General features: G+C 40.3%; 1 protein-coding gene across 2 annotated transcripts in view; it reads right to left on the bottom strand.

Annotated features, from left to right (window-relative positions):
- Positions 1 to 20,493, bottom strand: part of diaph2 (diaphanous-related formin 2) — a 345,696-nt gene that overhangs the window by 54,468 nt on the left and 270,735 nt on the right. For both annotated transcript variants that reach the window (XM_085789352.1, XM_085789351.1), the window contains exons 27-28: positions 12,439 to 12,603; positions 4,531 to 4,666 (exon numbers count right to left, since the gene is read on the bottom strand). In XM_085789352.1, the coding sequence (XP_085645478.1) occupies positions 4,531 to 4,666; positions 12,439 to 12,603 (301 nt within the window). The remainder of the gene's footprint in view (positions 1 to 4,530; positions 4,667 to 12,438; positions 12,604 to 20,493) is intronic.

Raw genomic sequence — 20,493 nt, 5'->3', positions numbered from 1 at the left:
CTGCAGGCCCATCATTGTCAACATGCCAACTGCTCTCTGCAGAGAATCATAGAGACATGGAGACCTCATTCTAGCAGCCCTAGCAAGCCGTACAGAAAAAATGCCTTTGGAAAAGAAGGAAAGGAGGACACACAATAATTGTAAAATGTACTGAAAATGGAAAATATATTATGAAAAACCATTTTAGGATCATCTTAATTTGACAAAATCCATCCACTTCAAGCACGTCTGTAGACTAATGGACATGTTGTTTCATATCTGTGGCTGTATCCCTTAAAATTTCTCAGAACTATGTTCATTAAAAAATGGGCTCTGTAATTTTACAACAAAGTGATGGGATATGTGGTACACACAACTTCCAGCTGTTGTGTAATCAAAGATAACTATATTTAAGATTGTAATAATGCGTGTTCAATAGTTGCATTAGCAAAACACACCGGAGGGAAAAAAACAACTTTTTTTTCTCATTTTTAATATTCCAACGGAGCAGCCCGATGCATGGGTCTACATTCTGCTGGCGTCTGCAAGCTGTTGCTAGAATGGATGGATGAGGGAGAGTGGGCTCTAATTCATATAGTAAAAAATGATCACTTTGCAGGTAAAACTTAATCACAAAGACAGCATCTGTGGAGCCTCTGTCTGTGTTGAGGGTTTTAATAATACTGTCTGGAAGAATTTTAGTAATTGATTTTCACAAAAAGTTAGTTTTCTAATCAGATCATTCTATTTTGAGATTACTTAGAAAAAGTCTGTCTTATACATTAGTCCAGTTGGATTACATTTAATGTGTGTTGTTAACTGAGATAGCAGGCTGTTGGTACACTCATAAAAGGGTCTTGTAAAACTTGCAGTCTACAACCAATATGCTTCCTCACTTGATATTCCTCAGACTGGCAATAAAAAGATGCTTTTCAGAGGTTCATATGGGGAGGACTGTTACACAAGCTACTGCAACTATCCACATACTGAAAACCATACTACATAAAGTAGGTCTGAGAAAAGTTGACAGAAAACATGTAAAAACACAAAGTTCCTCTCTATTTCTCTGTGCTACCTGGGAGAAATGCCTGGACTAAATAAAATGTTCAAATAACTTTTTGTGTCCCTGCTGGTTTGTTTATTACTATGTGCCTCATGCCAAGCTGCATTGTGCTCAAAGCGGCATGTGCGCTTTCCGGCTCTGTTCAAAGCTTAGTGGATTTGACTAGGGTACACAGTTGACATGTGGGTGCAGACACTTGCCCCAGATGGGGGCACTGACCCTGGTGATGCCAGCCGAGTAGGTGGCCACAGGGGCCTACTACTCCACACAAATGCCTCAGAGAAGGAAAGGCCAGATGCTCTACGATGCTCTAGCTCTTGACACACTCGACATGTTTGTGACATTGTTTCATATGCTGCAATAAAAAAAATCCTGCTGTGATGATGAACCATCCTCCCCTCTTTCAGACAGAAGCATTAGTTTAGGTTTATTCTACAGTGATCAACTGTTATTTCCAGTGAAGTAAAGCAATTTTGGAAAATGTTGAACATCTGGTCAGTTCAAGAGAGTATGGAAATCCACTTAGAGCAAATTAAAACAAATGGGGTGACTTGGTAATGATTTCATAAGCAATTAGGATTTCTAATACTTCACAAGGAAAACACGTTTAGCTCTGCACTTGTCTCATCTATCAATCATGCTTGTTGAAGAAGCGTATATGTCAGACAGCATAACCTCAAGTTCTATCAACATAGGCATGGGGGGAAAAATATTTTTAAATCAGTTTCCTAAAAGCATTTGTCTGCTTGCCCTCCCCCATCCTGGTGCCATCCTGGAAAAAGCTAAATGAATTAAACTCTCATTAAATATGCATTTCATTGTTAATCATTTGCAAGCGGAGAGGATTAGGTCACAATTTGTGAAATGACAAAAAAAATCTATCCCTTCTCAAAAATAGCCTCTTGAAACTGCATTAAACCCAATAGCATGATCCATCAAACTGTCTTTTAAACAATAAAGTGTCTAAATCAGTGAATCCATAAAACAGATAATATATTGGCCTGTACATAATGCTTAAAATACAATGGCCATATGTTTACTCCATCTGTTCATGCTAATGGATTTGTAAACAGTAAAACACCATATTCAGGTCAACCACTCAACCATTATTTCTATCAATGTTAGATCTGTCCGTCTGTCTGACTGCTTGCCTGTCTGTGAGATCTCCTTCAGTATTTTACTTAGCCTTTCAACCTTTAAAACGCAAAATTAATGCGCAAAAACTTTGGACATGATTAATTAATAGTAAGAGGAATCAAACTCTCTCTTTGTCCCGTACCACTAGCTTATTTTCATCAACCAGAAAACATAGCAGGCTCTCACCATGGAATACTGATGTAAAAAGTCTCCTCAAATATGAAATCCTTCAAAATATCTGAAGCACATATAGAATTTTAGAACAGAATGAGAATAAAGAGCCAAAACTCTCAAGCCAATGCCGTCAGCTGGAGAGGAGCAGAGATACAGAAAACTAGAATTACACTACCATCTTGCACTTGGATGTCTCTGCCAGATGTTGCAGTTTAAATCCATGCCCAGACTCCACACAGTGTATGTGTTTAAATGACTTTAATAAAATAACTGAAAAAACAAACAAAAACATATGCATATTAAGTCATAATTAGCTATGAATCTTGAGAAATGGCCCAAAAAATATTTTTATGGGTCGGAGTGACCTTGAAATTTGACTAAAAATTCTTAATCCTTCCATTCTTGAGTGACTGGGATACTGTGTTCATAAAACGGACCCATAAGACCTGAAAAAATAAGGTATCAAGTGTATCTAATTATCATTAGTGTATGAATTCTTGAGGTATGGCCAAAACATGTTTTCTGGGGTCACAGCTGTGGTCAGCACAGTGGCATAATAAAGATGTGAGAAAAAAGACACACAAAGGAGCCTGCGATTTGGCCTCCAATAGAACAGCTTAAAGACAGGCTGAGAACACAAGGGCAGAGCACCAAGCTGCTGTGACCTCCAGCCTCCTTCTGGCTTAAGTTCAGCTTTCCATTCACTGAATGCATTTAAGGAGCTCTGTATTTGATTGTCCGTCTCTGATTTCATTCCACATAGAGACAAGTTAGTACACAAAAGGAGCCATTCAAGGTTTAATGAAAGTGTGTAGTCAATGCAGGTAAGAACCTTGACGGGTGAAAAAGCCTGGGTTTAGCGCATCAAGTGTGTATTTCATAACTGCCAAGGTCATTGTGATCGCGACAGTCCAACAAGCTACAGTAGGAGTTGGTTGGAGGACAATCCCCACTATCTCCAAAGCTGCAGGCAACGTTGCCCATGTCATCCTCATGTTTTATTCATATGAGTCATATTATGGCATTCAGAAACTGAGATCAAAATCTGCTCTGGCAGAAATATTTAATATCATACCTACTTCTCTACCCTTCTCCATCTGGTTAGCCAGAATGAGAGAGAGGGGTAGACAGCCTCCTTCAGCTCAGCAATGTTGGATTATTAAAAGTGAGGCTTTCAAAGAGGTCACTGCTCAGGGAAAAAAAAAAAAGAAAAAAAAGTAGCATGCATCAATTATCTAGCAGAGTTTGTGGCATACTGAAGACTGTCTTGTCACATTTCCCAATATGGCTGAGCTACAGAGGGGTCCTTGGCTAGTGCTGACATTTAGAAGCTGGTGAATTGTGAAAATCCCAGTCTGTTTGTCAAAAAAATGGACAAAAGACCATAATGACTGCTTGCAAAGTCCCTTCAGGCTTGAAATTCCTTCTCAATGTCATTGGCATAACTAGACACAGCCATCCAGCTCTGTTGCTCTAATTTCTCATGTCTGTACAACTGCAACTTATACTGATCAATACATGGTTTACTGGTATCGCTGGAGGACAACAGAGCAATTCAAATGATTCACTACAGTACAACAAATATAGCGCACTGCCCGCAAACTTCTCACACTGGAGGAAGGAGGAATGATCATTTTCTGTCACAACTTGCACATGCGACAAACCTATAACAGCTTGGAAGTGTAATCTACATATTTATTTTAGCCTTTGTTGCAAGAACGCCCCAGCTTCCAATCCCTATATGTGACCTACATCTCAAACAACAAAGTATTTGCATTTTTTATCACTACATTCCAATAACTGGTATTGCTCTGAAATATAACCTATTGCTTAAAATGTATTAAATGTTTAGAAATATATACAGACTGTGCAGAAGAGAATGTTTCTGTCCACGTGTGCAAATATAACGTGGAGAAACAAGCTAAAAGTAGCATAATCTTCCTGTTGTTTGGGAGCATTGTGTCTGTATCAGCTCTGGGAGTAAGTATAAGATTCCCTCACAGCTGAAAAAGACGACTCCCCCCATTCCTGTGCATTATTCTCCTCCTTATGAGTTCAAATCTGTGTGAAGCACAATTCCATGAAACCCCCTCTCTATCCTCCTGTTCTCCTCCTCCTAGCTCCCCACCTGCCTCCCAGTCTCTGCCTCTGTGGTGGCGCAGGGAGAAGTGGCATACCTTTGTTCATGTCAATCAGCTGCTTCTTCTTCTGCTGGCGCTCCTGCTTCTCGCGCTCTGCTTTCTCCTTCGCCAGCTTGGCTCTCTTGATCTTCTCCTCCATCTCCCTCTTCTTGTGGTTCTCCTTCACTGCTTCCTGATGAGGCACACACACACACATGCACGCAGACACACACACACACACACACACACACAGGCGCACACAGACAGATAAAATCAGAATCGGGGCTCCTGCCACCTCCAGTCTTTTACTGTATAGTGTTCAGACGCAGGAGCATGCCATCAGCAAATTCTTATTCAGAGAAGGGTTTGATAGTTAGAGATAGGCTGCTGGAATAAACAACATATCACACCTTGTTTATGAGCTTTTTTAAAAAAATACTGTACAAGCTTATTTGTCTGTAAGGCTTCAGCAGTGTTTTGCATATTTCATGACACAGAGTTGACTCACTGTCAATAATACATCAATATAACACACAATCCGACACACACACACACATGTACCATGCCAGTACATTTCCTTTGACAATATAATGGAGCCACTGCATACGAAAAGAAAAACTGCATCATGCCAGTCTCTGAGGAGGGAGAAAGAGATATCATCCTTCACTTCCTTCGTGACTGGCTGAAATGTCAGGAAAGAGTCAGAGAAAGAGAGATAATCAACGGTACGGATTCAGCCTTTACAAATGTGTCAGTTTGTTCTCGTGCCAGCAGAGAGGAAGATGCAACCGCGTGACCTTTGGGGACAACAGAATGTTCTCTCATCCCGGGCCTGTGGTGCAGCCCTTGACAGGACCCATCGTAGGTGTTAGTGTATGTATGTGTGTGTGTGTGTGTGTGTGTGTGTGTGTGTGTGAAGAGGTCGCACTGTGCATGTATACATCCATATGAGCCTGTATGCTCACACTGGAGTCCATCTTTGTTGCTTCTGCTCATCTATGGTGTTCCCCCTTATGTATGCATGTGCGTGTGTGTGAGAGAACGAGAGCGTGTGTGTGTGTGTCAGTAAGTGAAGGCATGGCCCTGTCTGTGCACTGATATAATAAGTGGCGACAGTAGGCCCCCTCCCATCAAATGCCCCTGTGGTCCTGATGTGTGTGTCATGTTGGCAGCTAAGACTGAGGGATTACGGGGATTGTGGGGAAGGAACAAGGAAAGAGCAGCTCATCATGCCAGTCAATAGTAGAGCTTTGCTCCATGTCCAAGGACACAAGCCCTCATTGTCACTGTCTCCTTGTCGGATGACAAGGGCAATGAGAGAGGAAGAAGGAGAGGAAGAGAGGGGGGTAATGGAGAAGTCGAGTGAGGGTGATCGAGAGAGGCCTGATCGAGAGCGAAAGGAAAATAATGAGGGAGTAAATGAGATTTGGTGTTATGTGCCGTATGAAAACTGAAGAAAATATGTTTTGTTTCATCAGCTGCAACAATTCAGTGAAAACATTCAAAAACCAACATGCCTTTCATTGCTTTATCATGGTGTGTGAGTGAATCAGCTTTGCTCCACAGGGGGTATCGACTGTGTACACGGCATCAGACTCGTCGACAGCTGCATTGTATATTCAGGAATGAAACAGTTAACTTGTGCATTTTGTTTAAGTGATGGGCAGACTGACAGAATGAATCAAACTGATCCCAGCCCTCATCCTCTGACAGGATTCAATTCATTTTGGAAGTAATATCAGTGCATTGCTCAACATGTATTGCATAAGTTGGAAGATAAATTATGCAGATTACAAATAAAATCCTGCCGGCAAAACTTATTTTAAACAAACAACTAATTTTGACTGCAAACATGATTATGCAATGTAATTATGTTGCTCTAATCAAACAGCACCACTAATTACCGTGGCAACAAATATGTTTTCACTGTTCTCTTATTTTTTTCCCTTTACCCTTCTTTTTGATGGCCTCTGTTTGGCTGTTGGCAATAACTGATTGTATCAGGTCTCATTTTCTTGTATATTGCATATTGTAGGAGGACACGCAGGAGATAAACAATCCTCATGACGTGTTTTCAAAAATACTCATCAGCATGGAGCTTATAAACCACAGGACATGAGATTGTTTCTAATGAATCTCTTTAAATATTTTGCAGGAATTACAACAATATGAGAAAAAAATGTACAGAAAAATGCATGTGCTTCATTTAGTCTCTTGAGTGCTCTCATTGACTCTATATCAAATATGATTTGTGACCATGGAAACAAGTTATTTTTGGACTTCACATTAAATCATCGGTCCCTTGGTGAATATCATAACTATGGTTATAGTGCCACCCATTGAGAGCTCAATTGTCTATTCAAATATAAATGTTGTAGATGAATTTCAATCTTATAACTGAGGTAAACACCATATAGAAATGTATGATAGACATTTAAAAGCCACTGACAGAGGCCTATGAGTCCAGTAACAGCTATACAAGAAATCAAATAAACTGTATCTGAACTTGATCAAGTACTCAACTTCCTTTCTCACTTGCTGAAAGTGATATTTTTGCATCAAGAGGAAGAAATGTTGAGGGGAAGAAAGACAAGTATTGTAAGGTACAATAGGGTGACTGCAAACCTGACAATCAAATAAAGTGTTCCGCAACAAAATTTAAAACCAGAGTGGCAAAGACAGTCATAGAGGTTAAGAGAAAGCGGCACAGTAAAATATAGTATGAGTTGCACATCACTACGTACTGACCCAAAAAGGTCAAAGATTTTTTCCTATAAGATTATCAGCCATGTTAGACGGTGTCCTCTCTGGCCTGGTTTCTGCCTAATAACCCTTACACAAACAAATCTAACTGTCAAGGGGCTGTGTTTATGACTGACTCTGCCCCGAACCCCTCTGGTGAAAAATAGGAAAATGTGCTGCATGCATATTGCTCAGGGGGGTATGTAAATTTAGAGTCAGAATCCTTAAATTCTCAGAAAAGTGTGGTTTTGCATAATAGCACCTTTTTGCCAGGCAGGTTTGTCAACACCACTGTTGCAGAGGCACACCCGTGCTCACAGAGACCGTGAGACAGAGTGAGCGTGTGTCACTTTCATGGCCTCCAGAGTGTCTAAGATGTGGATTATAAGCACTCCTTTATCTATACCTGGCTAGAAAACGGCATGCCGTGCAACCCACAGGGCCAATCTACCAACAAGGGGCAGGCAGCACCTTCCCTTTTTCAGATCTCTTCTTTCAATAATTCATGAAATGTGTTTGCTGTTCTTCCTTGACCCTGCACAACACAATACATCTCCCACAGCATGGCTCCCCTCCCATGCATACAAGTATGCCAGACCAATGAGGGAGCAATGAGTATTTCCAAGTGCTCCGTTGCACCAGTGATCTCACACAGAGAGTGTCACTGCTATATCTCATTTGAATTTTACAAACACTACAGCGCCTGGGCTTTAAGCAGCAAATGTGTTTATTAGCCATCTGTTACACTGTGTGGCAGAGTGCTGGGGGAGGGAGTGGCTTCAAGAAGTTATAAGTTACAGATTGTGAGACTTCTGCTCTCTGGTATAGATGTATTCCCATATTGATAGGTGACCTCCAAAATCTGGTGCAATGATTATAATGCCTGTGTCATGCCCACATTAAGTGAAAAATACTGAGGAAACATGAAAGTGATTAAGCGAGAAGGTGGGTGGAGTGGCACTGTCAGGGCTTTATCTTCAAGATGAGCAGCATGATTGTGATAATTTGTCATATTGTGAAGGAATTATCAAGCTTTAGAAATATCAAATGGGCTCAAAAGTGGACAAATGCAACCCCCACTTTCACATGCACACACACACACACACACACACACACACACACACACACACACACACACACAAATAGTCATTCTAATCTTTTAGATGCTCTATCTTGCTACTTTGCGAACCCGGCCTGGGTCTTTTGGTCTTATTAGAAAGTGACTCAATCAACAAGGAAGACTGTTAGCTCATCCCAGCCCATCTGCTGCGCTTTGATAACTCATTAATGGAAAAATCCTCATCCCCCATGCTCCTGGTCAGGATTACACATACAGACCCTGCGATTGCATTTCACTCATACTCTATTTCAGAATATGGCAGCAGCATTAAATTAACAAATTGTTGGACTTCGAATACTGACTCCATGTGCTGAAATCAAATAATATTTCATTGGCCACAGAAAAAAAAGAGAATGGGACGGGAGTGAGGGAGAGAAAGAGAATGAAACAGAAGGAAAATAGAGTTAATGGATTCTCTTATCAGTTACATTCAGTTCTGTGAGGACTGTCTGTCAATGCGTTTACTCAAATGCCTCATGTCGGTCGGGTGCATTAAGCCCTAGCTTTTTAGTAAAAGCAATTTAGGGTGACTGTATTGCAATGGAATTCTTTAATACTGCAGATGCTTTGTGCTGTGAATGCATTACACAGGGCAATGCAACATAGATGGAAGTCAGCAAAGATGTTTTGTCTGAGTCAAACAACTCAATGTCTCAATATTGAAATAAAAGTCTTGGGCACACCAGGCATAACGAGAAGTTAAATTCAGGGCTGTTTGTAAATTATTAACTGACAAGGAGTCATAGTCCTCATTTGATTTGTCATTTGGAAAAAATCAGAAATGGTTGATATAGGGCAACTTTGTCAAAGATAAAACAAACTATCAGACATCTCTCCAACACTCATTCACTGACAAGAAAATCTAAGAGCAAGGTTTTAATTGTGCTGCAAAGGAGCTAGCTCAGTTGTTTTTACAGGGTAGGAAAAATGAAAAACAACATTTAAGTAGAAGAAGCCATTGATTCCTTGTGCTATGCAAGCAGATGGGATTAGCCTTTCTGTCAGCAGAGCTGAAGAGCCAAAAACTATAAATAATATCTGAAGAATATGGTGATTAAAGGATTGTTTTTATATGAATACATTAACTTGTAACCAGTCCCCCCCACCCATTTTAACCACGGCACAACACTTTATCCCACTCACTTCCCTCCCCTTATCCATAGCAGGAAAGTTTAAATCAGTAATAAAATATTCATATGCAGCTATTTGCTTGAGAGAATAATTTATTTTCTTGGGTGGATGCCTCTTTTAGAGATATGCAACTCTGGAATCCTTGAGGGAGCGTTGTGTTGTGTGCTGGTGCTCTTTGATCAGCAGGAATGAAAAGTTGGTTTCAGATGGGGATCAGAGTAAAGAGAGGAGAAGGATTCAGACAAGGGGACCTTGCCATTCACGTTAATGGATTGTGAATACTGAGAGCATGCCTTCTGGACACCATGTCATCATCCTGACACTGGGAATTTTGGGGCGGTGCCAGGAGGGATGGATAGACTGTAGAAGGTAGAGTGCACAGACACTTGAATAAATGTTTAACACACTCATCTAGTCAAGAAAAATGAATGTGTGCTGTTATGAGATGACGTGGTGTTTACTTTGCCTTTATTATTATCTCTTTAGCTAATATGTTTAGCCCCATGTGCTTGGTTCACTGTTCTTAGTTATCACACTTCTTGTAACACCAACAAGAAGCAGAGGGAATTTTGACTTTTACTTTCATCAAAGTGAAATTACGTTCCACTTCGACCTCAGTAGCTTTTTTACTTGTATATACTCCTCTCACTTGTGTTGTAAAAGCTCACAAATTAATTTAATTAGTTAACTTAGGTTCAGGAGCAAGACCACGCCTCAACCACACCTCTAATCACTAAGCCAAGCCTTCATATACCTGGTCACCCCCTCTTCCTCCGTTTGCCTTAGACGATTCGACCCACCCACCCCTCTCCCCTTTGTATCCAGGTATCTCGGACCTCATCAGTCCCTCTGGCATCATCCGGGGGCACGCATCCAGCTCAGACAGAATCCCTTTGAGACGGAAGCCCCATCCTGAGTCTCACTCGCCTGCCGTCACTCCATCCTCCAGACCAGCGGAGCCGACTCCGACCTCCTTCACCCTCACCCGTCCACTCCCTCATTAAATGATTGAACTCACACCGTTGTGGCGTGGTCCTTGCTAGTGAAAATAGATTTAAATGTGTAATGTCCAACACTGACAATTGTGTTGTATTGCTTAAGGTTAATATAAGTTAAAGTTAAGTAAAAAAAAAAAATACAGAAACTTTTTCCAAGCCATCCTGAAAATTATTTTAAGCTCTCAGATGGAAAGTAAAGTAGAACTTTATCTACATGTACTTTGCCAAGTCTGTAGACTCATTAGCCTGAACAAAATCCTACAATATCTACAATGCCCTGTGGAGAAAGCACATGCACACTCATACACACAAGCAGCCTCAAGCTATAATGAAATTGTGTTTGACAGGTTAAGACGATTGCACAAGCCTCTTTTATCAGTGAGACACTGACATTATACATTCTCATATTCTCACTATTCCTTCAAATAATATATTCTAATCTGAATTATAACTTTGTCTTTTTTTCCTTCCAGCCTCTAAGCCAGTGCTACAAGAGTCTTAATCAGTAATGAGAAGAAGAAGAAGAAGAAGAAGAAGAAGAAGAAGAAGAAGAAGAAGAAGAAGAACACCATGTTTACTCATGTAAATGTGATTAAGCATTATTGTTTCCTATTTAGATGTACAGCACAAAACCGATGCTTCTATCCATACAGTCTATAGTCTATATATATAAATATATATATAAAAATGTATGTATACTAATTTCTGTACTTCTGCATGTGTATTAAAAATGATGGGTCTCATTTGTGAAATGTTTTGAATATATTTGCATGTGTATGATACACATGCCTGATCCATCAAATGCTCAGAAGAATAACTTTGTGTTTATATTCCTCTGATAATAGTGTGATTCTGCCATGTTGGTGGAATAAATATTCAATATCTTAACTTGAAAATTTTAAATAAAACTTAAAATAAATCAAATTCCCCTCCCCATCTCTGAGGAGCAAAACAATAAAAATAAAAATTAAACCTTACAGACCAAGATGTTAAAGTGAAAAAAAAAGAAAAAGATTTCTGTAAGCGGTTATGTCAATGCAGAAAAAAAGAAATTCTTTGGAAGAATCAGTGGACTTGTTGTGACCTCCTAAAAGATGCCATATGGAAGGAAGTCACTCAGCAGGTGGGCATGGTTACATTCTTGCAGTAAACAGTGCAAGAATCTAAAAGGAAAACTGAAAAGCAATGTCAGGGCCAACCAAACAAATTCAAATACCACAATGAATGACCAGAAAAAACATCTGATTTTCTCTCACCTGCAAACTGCCTGGCATTTTTTAGGTGAATGAAGTAACCCTGAGAACTGAAACTACATGTAGCAGCAGATTGTTTCAAAAACACACATTTTCAGATGATAAATATTTCTACCCATGTTGTTCACACAGATTATAGTGGTGTATAATGTCCTCTGAAGCCCAGGAAGAGAACCGCCAAGTCTGAGAAAATAACCCAGATGACGTCATAGTGAGGTCACTGAAGTTAAAGCATGGAGAATAATTACAAGAGATTACTTCTTATTATGGCAAGTGAAGGATCAAGTGTTTTTAGAGCATGACTGATGCAAGGAACCAAATGTCAGAATATCTTCTGCCTCTCCTGCTTCAAATTTCATATGTCTTTTATAAAAATCTGTCCCTTATGAGATCGTCAATTTTACGGAAGTGTGAAACCAAATCACCGTACAACTTTTACATCCAGTTTCATCCATTAAAATATTACACTATAATGTTCACACATGCCTTCACCATCTGTCAAGACCTGCTTAAAGTCTGGTAAAAGTGTGTGCCATGTGCAACATACAAATTATGTTCTCATTTCAATGACGCCCAATGTGTGTCAGCAAGTGAAAGTGTGTGCGAGTATGAACATGTGTGGGTGGAGGTTTCCGTTAGTCTGTATGTATCTCATTTGAAGAAAACAGCAAAATAAAACTTTTCATGTACATGTAAACAAACCATAAACTTTATTACTCACCATGAAGAGGACGCGGAAGTTGGCCAGTTCTCCAAAGAAATCCTCCACACTGACGGAGTGAGGGTCAAAGGCAAAAAAGCTGCCTATGCTCTCGTACAGTTTCTGCATGTTCTTATGCATCGTGGATAGTTTCTCATACTGCTCGCGGGCATGCTTGCAGAATCCGTGAGGAGGACAGAGTCAAGGAAGAAGAAAAATAATGACTGAAACTCAAACAAAACATATTTAAAAGCTACGGTAATCAGGAATACAATGACACATCACAAATATGTTCATCTGTGAAAAGACAAGCCTTTGTGAGAAATGATCACTTCAGAAGCTTTATGGGATTCAAAAGGCCCACCTATGTCAAGGTCAGCAAAACAAAACACTGGATAAAGGAGGGTCAAAGACAATCTAATGTGCCATTACAATAACCTCTCCATCTCACTTTGAAGTCAATAGCATGGTGAGCTAATAGCTGTAGCCCTGGAGTAATGGAAAGGTGTTTTGTAGTCAGCAGCATGACACAGATGGTTTCTGGAAAAGCTGATTGCAGTCATTGTTCTATTGTTTCTTCCAACAACAGTGGGGTCAGGTTGTTTTGAACCTCACAGCTCACGTCGCACTGTGTAATTTACTGAACAGGCGGAGCACTTTTCTCCTGGTGAATGGCTATTGACAGCCGGCATCAGTTAAGCATTATCACAGCAGCCACTGACCTCATGGAGACTGCGCTTGGAAACTCCAAGACTCACACGTCCTGGGTGGGATGAGGATGGCAGCAACACACACACACACACACACACACACACACACTAGCTTGTATCTACATGCATGTACATGCTAGCAAAAAATAGGCGAGCATGGGGCAACAACAGCTACCTGCAGCTGAAACTCTATCAGCAGTTCCAATGAATGAACAATGGTGTACAACACCTGCTGTACCTTCAGCCATTTCCATCTGCTTTCTTAATAGGCTACGGTTATTATTGTCAAATGGCTCAAAGTTCATCACTGTGATGAAAAATTACTATAAAACCGGCTTTATTTCTTAGCTCTGTCCATCAATTCTGTTGGATATGGTAACATGACAATATCGATCTCAAAGAACACATCCAACAGAGCAACAAATACTCACAGTCAGATGATCAGAAACATTGTTAACAACCTGAAGGTTTTGCTACCAGTGTTTAAACTAAAGATGCACTTTGCCTTTACTTTTTCTTACAGAGATGTCTGACTATCCTATTGCTTTGTTTAAAACCTCTCAGATTGACTGATCGCCAGTGCTTTCTGACCTGTGGGGACAATTTTTTAAAGAAATAATGTTCAACCTTGGCAAGTAAAATATTATCAGAAAACATAGAAAGGCAGAAGATAAAAATGCACTTCAGTACTTCAATACTTCAGTTCTGTCTAAATACAGAAAACATACTGTATAACTGGTTGCTGAGTGGTTTTGCATGGCCACACATGACAGAATGCTTTAAGTTAAAGGTTTAATAGTAATCTAATCTGTGAAAACATACACATCATCTTTTGTAAAACAACCCACTCATCTATTCTAATGTATATAATATATATATATTCTCAAAGCTAATGCAGACAATGTTACTGTCAACTTATACAGGGAAGCATAATTGGGATTGTATTTTGCCTCTTTATGTAATACTACTTACATACTAAGGCAGCAGTTTCTTGTTCTCTGTGTCATGGGTACAGTTATAAGCAATTAGTGCTCATATGCGGTCGCCTTGGCAACATACACAGGCTGGTGGTGCAGCATGTGGCCTGTGATTGTCAGGGCTAAACAGTTTTCAAGATATTGTTCTTTGTGAGCCAGGACGACGTGGAAGCCACTGTTTTTCTGCAGTGGCATTTATTTATTGTTTGTTTGTTCTGTCATCTTGGTAGACTTCCATGCTGAAGCCCAGGGATTGTTCTATGTCTCTAGCCAAGTTAGTTACGCTCATTTCTTTCAATGTGGGTATAAATACCACATTTAATTGTGCCTGTTCTGTATGTGCGTGATGCATGTGCATGCTTACATGTGCCCATATTTAAGTGTGTATTTGTGGAAATGCCTCTGTAAAGATGAGAAGGAGTACAAAAAAAGAAAAAAAACTGACTGGGCAGACTGGTTGGATTACCTCCCTGCAAGCTAGTGTTTACCAAAACAGAGAATTGGTGGCACAGTCCAAGTTAGCAGGAAGCCCACACACAGGCCTGATGGAAGGGCTCATCCCTCTGTCTTTACTCCTGCTTGTCTTTATGTTGTTGTCTGCCTCGACCTGATTAATCTCCCCTTTCTTTTGGTTCGACTGCCTTTATCTCTTCTTTTGTCCTCCTCCCCCTCACTCCACCACTCACAGATGTAAAAGTAAAACTAAAAAAAAAAGATGTTTGGTGAAGTCTTAAAATGACTGAGAAAACACTTTCTGGGACCAATCTGCCACGAACAGTGACATATGGTATGGTGTCATTTATTAGTGAAACTGAACCTCAGTACTTCATCCAAAAATTCAAATGCAGTCAGTTTTGAGTGCCAGACTAAACTTCATATAAAATGCTCCCTCTCAACAATGCCTAATTGGCCAGAATGGAGAATTAACTCGAAAGGATAAAATGATAATTGTAAAATCATGAAAGTATAAATATTTATTATGTTAAATTGAGAACTGAATCGGGGATCAGCAACAGGTTCATGGCAAACAGCAAGAAAAATATCAGTGTGTCATTTCAGCAGCAAAAAGACATGTTGATATTTCTCATCACGGACATGGAAATGCTTATTAGCAGCATTTACATGAAATATTGATTCCACTCCACAGCTGCGTCCACAGCGCCTTTAGCTCGGGAAAATGTTTGGGTCAAAGCTGTTGCCTCCCTTACAGAATGTGAGTTAAAAAACATTAAAGCAGTAGTAACATTTGGAGCTTGTTGTGGCTTGTGGCTTTCTGTGTTTCGCTTTCTCTACTTCTCTCTCTCTCTCTCTCAGACACACACACACAAACTCAAATAAACATGTATGCATATGCACAGTGGTAGATGTGTCCCGCTGGGGACTGGACTGAGGCTGGTTGGGCTTTTGCTCCTTGTATTTCCACATCAAAGACATGTCATATTGATGGAGCCTGACGCACACTATCCTGCAGCAACACAACCGGTATGGCAGAGCCCTCATCAAACACACATAAAGACACAGAATGAACAGGCAAACACTTGCAAACACACACACAAATATATACTGTATGTGTGTGTATATGTGTGTGTCTTTATAGTACACTACACGTGCACAGAAGCATACAATCATTCTTTGAATGCCTCTGTCAGGTTGTCTATTACTTTTTTCTTTCCCTTACTTTCTCAGAGTCCTAGCCTTTAAGGTTTCTCCTTCGCCAAAGATAAATCTTTTTCTATTTTTTTCCCTGTCCACCACTGTCTAACTCAAACTCATTCGCTTTGTGATTCTCTTTCTACATTTCCCCTTGATATTCTTCCCATTAAATTCTCTCACTCAGACAAGAACTCCCTTCTTCCTCTTCTACTCTGAGTGAACTTTCAGAAGTCTGCTGTCTGAGCTGTGTCTGGTACTCACGTCACCTGGGCTTTAAGCGTAGCAGGGAGCAGAGGCGATGGGACTCAAGGTAAAGCATCATGCAGCCTTTGGTTGCCCTGACCCTGTTTGTCAGTCTCTGCTCTCCTCTTCTAGTTGTCCTCAGAGGAGAGCTACAGTCTGCACTTCCTGTGCACTGAACCTGACCAACACAGTGCAAGACAAATGCTCGAGGGCTAGAAGGCTCGATATTGCAAATGTGGATGCTACCAAAGATAACTGTGGGATGCCTATTGGATTTTATGCTAATGGTCAGATTAAAGCACTTAATTTTGCAAATATAGGCATTTTATAGCTCACCGTCTCACCTTTTCTGAGTTTCTGGGACTGCAGTTTTTAAAGGCAATTTCAATAACTGAAGCTGGCACAGCTGGAACTATGTACAATTATAGTTAAAAACCAACTGGTGGCAAAACGGCACGGCACTAAGCATATCACACAAAGACTTGGCTTTCAAAACTCCAGCTTCTGACGGCATCATGTCTGACAGTGTCATCTTACAAAGAGGATGTCCGATGTTAAATATGTCAGTGGCAGTGCTCTGTTGGTTCATGTTTTTATAATTCCCTTCCGCAAATCCCCTGTTCTTGCCAAAACCCACCATGTCCTTGTACAAATCTAGAACTAGTTCTTTGTCCTGCCACAGTGTCCTCATTACTGTGTTTAATCAGTCACTTTTTATCTGTATGTTTGACATGCCAGAAAGAGTACATTTAACATCAGTAAGCTGCGATTAAGGGCACTCATTTCTAACACCACAAAGTGACATCAAAATCATATCCAAGGCAGACTTACCCTAGATGTAGGGGAAAAAAAGCTTTCAGGGCTGGACATCATTGAATTTCACAATAAAAGTCAGAAACATCCATTTATGGGCCAAAGCAAAGTTAAAACAGTTTTCACAATGGCCACCTATGAGGATGGCAATAAATTACCTGGTTTGTTTACCTGTGTGCATGAGAGAGTTATTAAAGTGCTGCATAAAACCCTACAGTGTGGGCCCAAAAAGCCTCCTTAATAAATCTCCTGTAACCTAGTTCCATTAATGTTTATTTAATGCTTTCCTGTGCTTGTTCATGTGCTTGCTGGCCCCTCCATCCAAGGCCCCACACTAAGCCTGCTTTTCTCCAAACCCCACCATCCCTGCTCCCTTTATCCCCACACCTACTGCCAACAGTCCCTGTGGGCCAAATTACACCAAAGCTGCCCACTGACTGGACACAACCCATCATGCTGAGAGACAGAGCGATAGAGAGATAGAGGGAAGTAGAGAGAAGATGTAAAAAGTATATCTAACTGCTCAAATCAATGAAGAAATGCATTTGATCTGTACTTATTTCTGTTTTTAAATACATCTTAAATTCTTTGTTTGATTATTTTTTAAAAAATGCAATTTTTGCAAGCATCACTTTCCTCATCTTTCTATAGAGGCAGTTAAAAAGCTGACTAAGGGAGAGAAAGACAACGGCAAAGTTTAAGAGGAGGGCAGGACCATTCTCTAGTGTGTGGTGATACAAGCAGAGAGAGGTCCATAGGGCGGGCAGGAAAGAGGCTGACAGTGTCCTGAGTTGGGCCACGACACAGACACTGGGGCTGTCAGAGGGAATTAGCAAAGCAGCCAGCTCCAGGAATTTGGGATGTGATCTGGTGCGGAGGTGAATGGGGGGAGCAGGGGAGTGTGAGAGTGACGTTATAGTGAAGAGAGGGAGGGCAGGGAGAGAAGGAGTTGCCCAAATTAATAAGAGCCACTAGTCTGGCTCACAGTCACACAGTTAGATATTAAATATGCCATTATTGGTAATATTTTTGATATTAGAGAGCTAGCAGTCCACAATGTCAGTGTACTAACATATTGAATTTTTCAGATGTAAATAAACATCATATTTTAGCATGCCTACATTTGGTAACATGGAGATCAGATGAAAAATAAGGACAAGCTGAACCAAATAGTCATTTATCCACATATTTCAGTGGATAAGTGAAAACTTTGAACTGCTGGTGGCACTGGATCAAAAGTCTGGAGATCACAGAGGTTATTACAATTCATACATGTGGGAAACATGAGTGCTCTAAATTTATGGTCATCCATCCAATATTTATCAAGATGTTTTACTTGATAAGAAACTGGTGGACAAACTGAACATCCAACACTGCCAGCCCTAAGACTGACCTTTTACGGTGACTGATTTAAATACATGACTGCAGTAACAGCCGTGGTTCAACAACATGGCAACATGGTTGGCTAAATGTATAAATACATCCAGTATTTTACACAGTATTTAAATGTATATGTAAATACTTTTTAAAAAGTCACAACATGGAATGTGCTTTGCAGGTTGCAAAAAATCAGCTCATGCAAAATGGCAGCATGTTTGTTGTGCACAAGAATACAAGAATTCGAGTCATGTTCATTTCACATGCTGAAAATAATTAAATGTACCAAACTGAATGGCTTGGTGAAACAGTGCTCTCTGAAAATTTCTGGACTTTGTCCAAAGTAATCAAAACAACACCTTGGATGAAAATCAACGGTGTGCCATCGAGAAACTCCTGTTGATCCATCTTTGTCAGTGCACACGAGCCGACCCCCCCCCCCTTCTCTCTGCTGAATTACAGAGAGTGCCAAAGGGGGTGGGGGTGTTTATACCCCCCACTCTCACACACAAAATGCAATTAATGTAATACTTCAGTGTGCTGCTGCAGTGATCACAGTCGACCTTAACCTTCAGTGTTGTCACTAGTTTTCTCAAATCGCAAATGTTTCCTTAATTCACTTAAGATTTATTTTCCTGCTGTGCACAATTAGTACATATAGTCTATTTTGTTCTAAAAGCACATACATACACACGTGTACACACGTGTATATATATATATGTACGTGTGTGTGTGTGTGTGTGTATATATATACATATGTCAGACACTCTGTGAATTATATTAGCACTTTGACACAGGGATCATGACCTTTCTTCACTCAGCAGTCCTCTCCATCATCTCCCCTACAACTTCTCCGCCCTATTTCTCTTGAAATTAAAAGCCAGATTTGATGTCAATTTTACTGTCAATTTATTCTGCCCGTCAGTCCCTGAAATATTTATACGTGTAGAGAGAAAGGTTGCTTCTGCTTAAGCATTCAAAGCTCTTCACTACAGCACCCAGCTGGTTGTGGAACAACTCAATGAGGGGGGAGACTGGTGGGTGTAATGACTACATCTGATAAAGGAAAAGAGACTATATAAATTAGATATGAGGGGATTAGGTCCATGGGAATGACCTGTTGAATCATAGATAGGCTATTAAAAAAGGGGAGAGAGCGCAGGAAAAATGAGAAAAATAATTTGGTGTCTACAATAATGGTGCTGGTGAGTGAGAGTATGTGAACACAACACAATCCAAGTAAGATTACTGCGCTCACACACACGCACGCACACACAAACAATTTTATCTTTGATAACCTTTTATGGTTATTGTCATCCTTTCATCCTCATCCAAAGCAATCTCATGTCACATCGATGCCCAGGGCCTGTGCCTCTCTATGTAATTTTCACATGCTGGAGACATGACAATGCAAATCCACTGTGTTTACAACGGTCCTACTTGTCAAATTGTGAAAGGTCAAGTCTCTCTCTTCCCTCGACTCTGATCTAATCAGTAAACATCAAGCCCTACCTCTCTCTTACAATAGCTCACGAGATGCCCCTTGAAGAGACAAGCATGTGCGAGAACACAGGCACCATGCGTGTCATTTAATAGATGCAGGTAAGCTTGTAAACAACATTACACATTTTAATGTTCACAGCAATCCGAGATACTGTACCATTTTCAGACAACAAAGTGCAATATTTATTATCTGGAAAAACACACCCGAGTAATCTTTGAGATGCCTTTAGTGTCGCACATTCATTGATTTGGGTCTTCAATGAATCCATCCTACACCAGTTCTCTTCCTCGGCACAAATAGAGCTCCTTCAGTCCGGTGGGAAAATTAATGCAATCGTTTCGCCTTTAAAATTACACCTGCTTTCAGTTTAATTATCTAATCTTGTTTAGATGCATTTACTGCACACTTTTCAATATTGAAATAACATGTGATATTGAACATTGCTTTATCAACATAGCTATCTATAGCGCCGAGCACAACTGCTGCCATCATCCCACTTTCTGACCCGGCTCACCTCTATTCCTCTATTCCACAAGATAATATATTAGAATACAGACGTTCTGTGCGCCTACCTTCCTACTGGGGAGGCAAGCCAGCATTTTCATTGCAGAATGATCAATTTAAAAGACTTGTCTGTCTTTTCTACTGAGGGAGTACAAAGAATGTGTGGGACGCACCGTATAGACTTCCTTTCCTTAAACATGCCATGTCTATGTGGTTCTGTACGACGCTGACAATGATGAATCACAGGTTCTGGTCTGCACTTTTTGTTTCTTGCTCTTGTCTCAACTGCTTTGTT

The sequence above is a fragment of the Trachurus japonicus genome, chromosome 10 (genome assembly GCF_045865225.1).
Source record: "Trachurus japonicus isolate A0001 chromosome 10, Traja_1.0".
NCBI lineage: Eukaryota > Metazoa > Chordata > Actinopteri > Carangiformes > Carangidae > Trachurus > Trachurus japonicus.
This window is presented reverse-complemented; position numbering and strand designations above follow the sequence as displayed.